At 43.0% G+C, this 10,997-nt stretch overlaps 1 protein-coding gene across 1 annotated transcript in view; it reads left to right on the top strand.

Moving 5' to 3' along the window:
* Positions 1-6,010: 6,010 nt before the first annotated feature.
* The window catches only part of DNTTIP2 (deoxynucleotidyltransferase terminal interacting protein 2), a gene marked incomplete in the record, with an annotated part of 333,455 nt that continues 328,468 nt past the window's right edge, over positions 6,011-10,997 (top strand). The window contains 1 exon segment of the mRNA XM_044085686.1: positions 6,011-6,276. Coding sequence (XP_043941621.1) covers positions 6,217-6,276 — 60 coding nt within the window.

The raw sequence follows: 10,997 nt of genomic DNA, 5'->3' as shown, positions 1-10,997 counted from the left end.
CATTTTTTTAACTATTTAAAGTTTGGTCATTGAGCTGTTATTTGTTCTGATGAAATCTACGATTGTTAGATGAAAGCGCTCAACAGTTTTTGTATTTTACTATAAGAATACAGGGATGTTATGACCTCCTTGTCCCTGGATCAGATACCCTTACTAGTGAGGTGGGCCATGTAGAAAGCTTTCCATACAATGGAGGCAGTATGGTGGTCAAAAGTCGGTTTTCTATCAACCTGGGTGCCCACGTCCCTTATGACTGATTGCGTGCTTAAGACCTTGTTATTAATGTGATCATTTGTGGGGATGTCACTCTCCCCAAAGGGGATGATGATGCATTTTTTGGCATTCAGTTTGAAGCCATGTTTCTGGCACCAGTCATTTGTATGGGTGAGGCCCCATTGGAGGATGTCCACATCACTAGGGGAATTGATGATACTGCCCAACTCGCAGTCATCTCCAAACTTGGTCAGACATAGGCCACTGGTTTTGGCATGCACCTCAGAATTGTATATCCCAAATAACAGAGGCCCCAAAACTGATCCCTGGAGTACACTGCTCATTACAGGTCTTCTGCTTGAGGTGGTTTCCCCTATTTTGACTAGGTGGGTTCTATTAGTGAGCCAGTTTGCTACCCATCTGGTAACATATGGATTGATGCCTAGTTGAGAGAGTTTATCTACTATACCCAAGTGGGGAATAGTATGGAAGGTTTTGACCAGGTCAGGGTAGGTGGTGTGCACCATCTTCCCCTCATCCTTAGCTTTGGTGACTGTCTCAAAAAAGTCAACCATATTTAACAGGCATGACCTCCCCTTGGCGAAACCAAACTGTGTGGGATCGAGTGTTTGGAGGTTGCCAATGTCCTTGTTAAAGAGGTCCATGATAATCTGTTCCACAGCCTTGCAGATCAGGCTAGTTAGGCTGTTGGGTCTATAATTTCCTGGATTGGTGGATGCTCCACCTTTGTGCAAAGGGATGACAGTGGCTGTCCTCCACTCGGTTGGGATGAAGCCGGTACTCAGGCTTTAGTTGAATAGGGTGCCTAATGGTGCTGCAAGTTCCTGCCTGAGTTCATGTAGGATGCAGACTGGGATGTTATCAGGTTGCATGAAGGGTGTATTTTTTGCCTTTGAGAGGGCAGTGATAACTTGATCTCTAAAGATAAGGGGAGGGGGGCAGGTGCTGGGGATGTCCTGATTTACTGATGGGGGGACAGAGGGATGAAGTTTTCACTGAAACTGTCTGCCAGCAGGTTGCCTATATCTACAACGTTTGTGTATATGGTGTCCTTGCCCACCAGTTCTGAGAAGATCTGAATGCTTTCTTTGAGACAGTCAACATATATGAAGAAGGCCTTATGATTGTCTTTAGTAGATGTGGCCAGTTTGGACTCAAAGTTTGATTTGGAGGATTTCACTAGTGCTCTTATTTCCTTGTTCAGGCTAAGGGGAGATTGCTTCCAATTAGGCACCTACTCCTTCTTGGTCCTGGACAGCAATTTTTTTTCCTTTTACTATAGAGCTTATTTATTGCAGATGTCTACCAGACAGGTTTACTCTTCCTTGAGAAAGATGATTTTGTCCTGTTGGGTATTCCTGATTCCATGCAGCTATATAAATGCTCATATAGTACTTTGGTGTAGGTTTAGACATATGTGCCAGTTCCTATGGAGGGGGGGGGGGGGGCTGTGAAGCTGTTTATACCTTTCTTCAGTAGGTTGTAATCAGTTTTAGAGAAGTTTTTTTTTGTTTGACCCTAGCTAAAGGAGGGGGGGTTCGGGGGAAATGGTGACTTCGAAAGTGACCGCTTTGTGGTCAGATCTTACTAGGGAGGATGACACTGTAGGGATGCTGCAGTGGTTACTCGTGTTGGTTAACACCAGATCCAAGATATTATCACCTCTTTTGGGGATGTTGACCAGCTGGTCCAAGGCATTTGATTTGAAGAAATCAAGGAATCTCTGGGCATTTGTGTTTTGGCGTGAGTAGTTCTTCCAATTTATGGTTGGATAGTTAAAGTCGCACACGATCAGTGTAAAGGGTTGAATCTTGATAGACTCAAAGAGGTCCAGATAGGTGGAGTGGGTATCTTGAGTCAAAGTTGGGGACTTGTAGATAGCTATGATTTGAATAGGGGTCTTGTCAACGGTTAACTGCACCTGGAGTGTCTCCTGCATGTCATACTGTTTGACCAGCCTGGAGGTGTCTATGTCTTTAACATATATTGCAACTCCACCTCCTTTTGCTTTCCTGCCCACAGTTTGTGGTCTGAATGTATGATAGGATGAGTAACCTGGTATGGCTGGGGTGCTCTCCTCAGCTCTGAACCAGGTTTCTGTAACTGCACACCTGCTTGCAGTGAGTGCAGTTGAGAGGTATGCTGTAGGTGTTAAATGTAAGTTCTAAAACATTTCCCTTTGCCTTAGGACAATGAATCTTTTTAAGAAAAGGTGGAGTCAAGGTGCACTTTTGAAAACACGTTGTTTTCCACAGGATGTTTCCTGCTAAAGTAGCATTTCACACTTTCATAGGTAGGTACTAGGCTATTGGCCCTAGGGCCTATGTAAGCCTAGCCAAACAGGAACCCTGGCTTTCGCCACCCAAGAAAATGATTTACTTGTGCCCCTGTCGAACAGAGGCACAGAAGTGATCCCTGGGGTGAATTTCCTATTTCCCATCCAATCATCAAGATTTTTCTTGAAGAGTGCTAATGAGGAGCTTTGTTTGATATAGATAGGTAGTTTGTTCCAGAGTATGGGAAGTCTCTGAGACAGGAATCTATCCCTCCAGCATGTTCTGTTTATTGTGGTGATAAGGTTTAGGTCCCTAGAGCATGTAGCTTGGAGAGATTGGGATTTCTTTAAGTGGGGGATGTCCAACAGCTCTGGGTTTGACATAGCTTTGTATGTTAGGCAGAGATCGCCTCTGAGTAGGCAATATGCGACGGAGTAAAGCTAAAGGTTTTTGAGACGATCTGCGTAGGGCATCTGTTTGAGGCTGGTAATCCTCTTTGTGAGATATTTCTGCGGCCTTTCCAGTTGTTGTAGATATCTTGTGAGGTACATACCAAAAGGGCCGTTGTACTCCATAATGGGTCTAATGAGTGACAAGTAGAGGGGAACAATGACCTCTTTTTTCTTGGATGAGAAACCTTTTGCGATGTGTTTTGCCATGTAGAAGGATTTCCTGACTACTGTGGCGATGTGATTATCAAAGCAGAGACTACTGTCCACCTGTGTCCCAAGGTCTGTGATCACACGTTTGGTGTTAAGTAGACTACCGCCTATGTGGTAGCTCATGGGTACAGAGTTTTTACCAAAAGGGATGATAATGCACTTTTTGGCATTGAGCTTGAGGCCATGGCTTTGATACCAGGCATCTGTCTCAGTGAAGCCCTTTTATAGGATGTCCACATTGTTAGGAGTTTCGATTATGGCTCCTAGTTTGCAATCATCTGTGAACTTCGTTAGCCAAAGACCTTCTGTGTTAGCCTGTACTTCCTAGAAGTAGATACCAAACAGGAGAGGAGCCAGGACTGAACCCTGTGATAGTCCACTTGTCACTGGTCTGAAGTCGGATTTGGAGTCTGCTGCTTTCACAGTGTGGGTTGTCAGTGAGCAGTTGGCAACCCATCTTGTGCATAGGGATTTATGACTAGTTTAGTGAGTTTATCTATAATTCCGGAGTGGGGGATGGTGCCGAAAGTCTTGGTGAGATCTAGATAGGCTGTGTGAACCACCTTACCCTCATCTACGGCTTTGGTGACTGCTTCAAAGAAGTCTATCAGGTTTAGGAGACATGATCTGCCTTTTACAGAACTGAACTGGGTGGGGTCCAGAGTTTGGAGATTACCAATGTCTTTGTTTATAAGTTCCATGATGATACGTTCCATGGCCTTGCAGACCAGGCTCGTCAGGCTAATGGGGTGGTAGTTCCCAGGGTCTGTGGTGGATCCCCCTTTGTGGAGTGGAATAACTGTCACTGTGCGCCATTCAGTGGGCACAAAGCCTGAGGTGAGGCTATGACTGAACATGGTACTTAGGTGGGGTGCCAGTTTGTTCTGTAGTTTGTGTAGAAAGCAGCCTGGGATGTTGTCAGGTCCCATGGATGCTGTGTTCTTGACTTTGGAGAGTGTGTTTTTTTACCTGTGCAGCTGTGATTACAGGAACTTTGCATTCTTCCAGTATAGAGATGGGCCCTTTAGGGGGTGGGAGGGGGTTAAAGTTAGCACTGCACCTATCTGTCAGGATGTTCGCAATATCACTTGGTTCTGTATATTTAGTGCCATTGTGCTGTAACTCAGAGCCGATCTGAGTGTTGCCATTGAGATTCTTGACATAGCTATAGAATGCTTTGTTGTTGTCTTTAGAAGCAGTGGCGATTTTGTTTTAACCATAACCCTAACATCCTGTTTGCAGAATGTTTCCTGCTAAAATAGCATTTCACACCCTAACCCTATCGTCGTTGGTTCTGAAAAAATGCAGTTGTCTGCTGGTATTCAAAACTATGCCACCCATCCTACCCACCTTCCCTAGATACAACCGTATTAAAAGGATTACATAGTTCAGCACTATAGCTGACAAAGATAAATAGCAATAAAAAGGTCACATCCTCATTACAAAATTAGACTGCTGATTTATTTCCGATTTTGTATGCATTTTTCCAAGTGTTACTGCATTACCTTATATCAGCCGCACCCTTTAACGGGCTTTCCAAATTTAAGTGCAGATTCCTTATCCTAAAATCCTGTACTCACTGGATCAGGGATATGTACTAGCATCATTCTTTAATACAGGATCAGTATTCCCATCACCAAAAATATACTACCATTAATCATTCATTTGTACATCTGCATTATTAAAGACGAGTATTTAATCCACAAACAACCGTTGTCATACCTCTCAAACTCTTACTGCAAGAAATCTGGACAAAGACTGACAAAGCAGGGGGACAAGGGTCCAAAAATAGGGACACATTTTAAATATTACTCTTATAAACTTAGAAAGTTGCTAGAATAACAGGATTTGTGTTACCATACATTTTCTGAAAGATATTTAGTCTGAAACTCAAATGATTTTCATTTCATTATTTATTGACTTTAATCCCTAAATCATCCTCGTGATCTGTCAAAAAACAATTTTTATGCGGAACACACCAAAATACGAGGCAAAAATCTGCACATTTCAGAGGTATGATTCCATACCTCTCAAGTGTACCCTATTACGAGGAACGTACCTCATTTGGGGTCTTAAAAAGTTAATGTTCCTCAAAGTTCCTCAAATGTTCCACATTGACAGACTCTGTCACACATTCAGTGTTAGGAATTGTTTTTGTGAAATCCATTGTAAATAGAAATGAATCATATAAATTCATTAACATATCTTCTTTATAAGTAAAACCAGCACATTTTAACCATCCTATGACCTTCCTAGTTGAAGTTGTTAGTAAACCATTAGTATGTGTTCCACATTTTGTCCATTTGTTCCACATTATGAGGGCTAGTGCTCCTCACTTTAGATATCGAAGGTTGAGAGCTATGATACGATTTCTATTAATCAAGTAGAATCTGTATACCACATGATCAGAATACCAGATGAATATTCGTGCGGCCGGGGAAGACATCAGCATAAATATTCTTTTATTATTTGTACACATCACCGGGTGTTTGATAGTGGTCTGGTGTTGGGCGAGCCTTGCTACTGCGCATTCAGGGTTTACTAAAATACAGCATTATGCTGCAAGTTCCGACTGCAAGTAAGTGCTTGGCAACTTCGAGGGTGTGGTCGTAATCTGCCAGTATGTTTATAATTTAAAATATCATTCCTGTACCTATGCAGTACATTACAAGGACGAATTAGTATATTTTGTTTAGAGAAATAATAACTGATGGTGGACTGAGAAATTATTTTGGCCCTTAAATTTAACATTGCTCCTCAAAGTCAGACCTGTTTTGGTTTAATAAGCTGAGTACATCACTACTTATTAAATATATTAACTCTGTCTATGCAAAGATCCTCCAACTGTGGGCATTTGTGAGGTGTGTTGCCTTTGGCGTTCAGTTATCACCTTTATCAAATGGGAAAAATACTGCTGCTGTATGTTTCAGTGGTAAAAATTCTTCAGCTGCACACAAACTTCCGCTAGAAATCTACTCAGTGGTTGTGGTGCTGCACGGGTAAGTCTGAGTGTGACATTTTTCGGAAGTGGATAGTATGCCAATATGGTGGCCACCAGAAGAGGTGCACGCTCCGATACGGAGGAGTCTGCAAAAGCCAGCGAGGTGCGTGTAATTGACATTAACGTGATATACGGACTTTGGGATTCTGATTGTTTTATTTTCTTTGAGCTACGATTGGTTAGTTGTAGTTTAAAAAGTTAACCAAGTGTTACCTAGATGGATGTATAAAACAAGTAGCAATGAAATTAAACGTAGTTTAGTTTACTGTTCAGCATTGCCACAGTTTAGTGTATTAGATTTTGGTTCTGTTTCGTAGTTCTCCAGAGGCAACATTTTAAACAACCGTTACACTTGCCCGAACTTTTTATAAAACGTAACGAAGAGCGATATTACATTTCCACCCAACTGTATTCTGTTCCTTGTTTTATTTGCTATGTAAATGTTTTCTTTTGAGTTTCTTGTTTTACACTTACCTTGTTGCGTTGTAAACCATGATTTTTTTAGTGTTTCGCAGGTCCGTTGATTTGCCGTTTTAATTCTCATTTTACAGAATTAGTGCAAAGCACATTAATAAGCTATCACACAAACTTCATGCCAACGCTGTAAAAGAGAAGGCTCGCTCACTTGTGTATTTCAAATGTAACGATCAAGAAATAAGAAAAGTCAGTTTTTATCTGTTTCTTGATCTTTTCTGCACAAGAGATCCACACCTGGACTGTTGCATTTTCTATGGCATGACCAAATAACACGTCCCTTCCGTCTCAATGCCTGCCTTTCTAGTAAATATAGAGAGAATTGTATTACTCTTATCTGTTCTAGTTCCACATACAAATGACCAACGCTTCTTTGTTTCTGCTCTGTGAGGCACAAAGAGCTTAGAAAGTGATTTTGTAGAAAATGTTTGTTTTGTGTGTCTGTATGTTATTGTAAAGTGATATCGTGCAACAGTGCTGCCTGAATTTGTAGATGACGAGTCTTGTTAAGAACACTAACTTGTGAATTACCCTGTATGAATATGGCATGTTATGAGACAGATTCTAATGTAAGCTTATGGATATGGCATGTTATGAGACAGATTCTAATGTAAGCTTATTCTCTAATGGCAGTACCTATTTATTTTATATTTGTTGACCGGGCTAGTCTAACTGGATACATGTCCATTTTCAGTAGAGGCCCGAGGAGATTAGATCCAAGATAGAACAATGAAATTATCAAGATAACAAATAAGGAAACATTTAATATTTACAATGCATATTACAGGTTATCACAGTAAATTCAGCAGTGCAGAATACAGGCATAGCATAGCATGCTAGTACAATCAAGATGTTCTAGAGGGAGATAGTATTAAGGTTATTAAGGAAGGAATTACAGTTAATGAGTAGAAAGGGTAGGAAGAGCAAAGGGCAAACAACCTAAAGCTATTTTTTTCCTGTAATTAATATTCTTTGTAAGGGGGGGGGTAAGGGGTATTAGACCTGCATAGTTTGTATAGGAGTCCCCCCACTACCAGTTATCAGGGCTAATAAAGAAAGTATTCTCTGAACCAATAACATTATTATATTTATTGCTCCATTCCACGTTCTGTTGACTGTTAGCAGTTCAGCGTTTTTAACCATTATATATTATCAGCCTGTTGCTTTTGTGCTCATATTTGAGTTTGGTGTTATGCTGCTTACCCGGGACACACCTGTTCATGAGATAAATAGTTAAGATATGGAACACTCCTCCCCCCCCCCCACACACACACACACACACACACACACACACACACAGCACTAGAACAAGGTGACCAACAGTCCCAGTTTCTCCAGGACAGTCCCGGTTTTGGAAGTCTCTGTCCTGGAATCCCAAACATTGTCTTTGGGACACAGATGTCCCAGTTTAGACTGCACAGTCTGAATGGTGACCTGGCTTTCCAGGGCAGCCAGTACCAGTGCTTTCCCATCCTGAGCAGCTCTGGTGACTTTATGATTTTTTGAGGATGTCATTGGGTATGGAGTAAGGTCGGATGCCTTCACCCTGGCAGGAGCCTTCCATGTTCTGCCACCATCCATCAGTCGCTCCCTCCAGGGCTTCTGTCATGGGGTCCTCTGCCTGACCCCACTCACTCAGGCAGGAGCTTTTCCAGGCCCCACACCCGTCTGCCTGGCATACCCTTACTGACTTCTGTCAAGGCCGACTCCTACAGGCCTCACCTTCGACCTGGCCTAGAGACCTTCCCCAGCCGTGGCCTACCCATGTCAGGGGACTCCACCACCTCCATGTCTCTTACAGACTGACAACGCATGCCAGATCGCACATGCTCTCGGACCTTCTCAGGGGAGCTTCCCTCTGATCCCGTCCGCCCCTCCGGAACTCCCCTCACCCGCTGTGGGGCAGGTCCGCTCTCGTGAAGGTTTCAGAGTTCCCCTCTTTTTTTTCCCATCCAGAGCAGCTCTGGGGACTGAGATCTTTCAAGGATGCTGTCGATTTTGGGGTGAAGTTGGATGCCTTTGCCCTGGCAGGAGCTCTCCAGGCCACTCCGCCATCCACCCTGGTGCTTCTTCAAGGACTTCCAGCATGGGGAGCTCTGCCTAATCTCTTTCACCCAGGCAGGAGCCCTCCAGGCCCTGCTGCTGTCCGCCAGTTGCTCCCTTAAGGACTTCCATTGTGGGAGCTCTGCCTGACCCCCCCCCCCCCCATCCAGCCCTGCCACTGTCTGCCTCTCTACCCCTTCCAGACTTCCTTCCCAGAGGGGGCATTGTCCATACCCCCTCACCCAGGTGGGAGCTGTCCTGTCCCAGTCAATTTCCACCTCTCTCTCCCTTCCAGACTTCCATCGGGACAGACCCCCCTCCAAGCTTAAACTTCTACTCAGGAGAGCAAGCTCTTTTCCAGGGTTACATATCTCCTGACTGCTGCCAAATTATGCAGTGTCACACGTGCTCTTGGAGCCTTTCAGGGGATCTTTCCAGCCTCATGGAATTCTGCTGAGCTGCAAAGCCTCAGACAGTCCCTCATCCAGACTTTTATGACACTGGTTCTTCGTTTTGCCTTGCACCTAGGGCTTTCAAACTCACAGGGGAGATGGTCCTGGTTCCCCCTATCTCTGCGCATTTTGCAGCACACCTCAGTCTTTCTCCCCCATGGTGCCAGGCGCCAATGAATGTGCATTGCTTCGAGTCTCCTGGCATGTGGTGTCTTGCCTCCTGGGTGGTGCCGTTCACTGAGTGGCATCCCCACAGTACCAGGTGAAGGACGGGAAGCCAACCTGCCGGCCCCAGTGTGAGTTGAAATGGTGGCCCTAGCTCCACTCCCATTAGGCTGGGAGAATGGGACTGCCAACCTGGCTTCTCGGGGTGGTCCTCAAGTGTCCAGTTTAGGTCCTGTAACAAAATGGTCACATTGCACTAGAAGAGTAATAGTTTTGTGATGTATGGGTGACATGGACTTCAGTCCAAATGCATTTTCCTTTGGTTTTAATGGAAGTATACATCATTCCAAGCTGATACTGTCTGGTTAATTTTTGTGCACCATTTTGACATGTATTAGCTATTCTCCTTTTACAGCCAACAATTCACTTCATGGAAATTTTGTCCTAAACATATTTGGCAGGTTAGCTGAAGTATTTATGCATGCATGCACCATTTGTACTGATGTGTGTAAATCGGTAACCACAGTTTTGTTTTTAAAAAGCAGTAAAAGGGTGTACAAAACTGTACATAAACTATTTTAATGCTTCAGACTCCCACTTCAACATTATTTACTGCAGTACCTTGAATATTATAATAAATTAAATTCTTTAAAACAAAAGTCAACATCTGTGCAAGAGTGAAAAACCATGTGAGAATCCCGAACAATACATCATAATGTAGGTGCTCTTTTCAAACCACATTTGATGATAGCTACATCGTTGGTCAGGGTACATGTTAGATTTAGCTGTTAATTGAAAAGAGTAATTCTTTTGTCATGTAGTGTATTAAGGGTGCTGTCTTAATGGTCTTTTGCACTTGATCCAAAACAAGAAAAAAGAAAGTCTTTTAAAGATAGAAGAGAAAATAGGATGCTATAAAAAGCATTAGTCTTATTCTTGTTTTTGATGGCATGTTAATGCATGGCCTCCTTTTTGTGGCAACTTGCAGGTTATCTTGATAGCATAGAACAAGTCAAGGCTGTCATACTGGCTAGGTACACCACACACGTGGTATTACAAAGTGGGCAGCAAATCCTGTAAGAAATGTCCATCTCCCTACCTCATGATCACACCGAAACTAGACATCAAGGAATTTTGAGAGCACTATTAGAATGTATGGTATGACCTTAAGGTCACTGCAGATAGCAAAAGAAACTACAAAACTTTCTTCAGTTGTGTCTGAAAATTAAGGATGTTCATCGATGCACAAAGCTCATCCGTAATATTAAATATTCTAAACCAAAGTATATAGTCACTATACTATCAGATTAAATTTATTCCATTGATCTATATTGTCTGTATATATCTACTGTCCCTATAAATTTAGTATCCCCTGAAATCGCCTTGGAACAAGTCTTGAAACCCCTGTCACAGGCTAACAATGTTTCTGTGGGTCTAGGTAACATAACAGGCTGCATTCTCTTCAGTGCCAAGTTCGTACATTCTGAGCCTCTACTTAAACTGTTCAATTTCGGCCTATGCACAGGGTTTGTCCCTGATGTGTAGAGGAGTCGCAGTGACTCTTCTCCATGCAAGCATGGCCTTACTACTGACAAGGTAATATGGATCCTTCAGCATTACTAGCCTAGTATGCAAAGCCATGGAATGTATCGTAACAGAATTCCTTTATGTGGGTAGAGGCAACTTAATA

This window comes from Protopterus annectens, chromosome 10.part0 (genome assembly GCF_019279795.1).
Source record: "Protopterus annectens isolate FY-2018-M chromosome 10.part0, PAN1.0, whole genome shotgun sequence".
NCBI classification, from domain to species: Eukaryota; Metazoa; Chordata; order Ceratodontiformes; family Protopteridae; genus Protopterus; species Protopterus annectens.
Note: the sequence above shows the minus strand (reverse complement) of the source record. Positions and strands in the feature narration are given on the sequence as shown.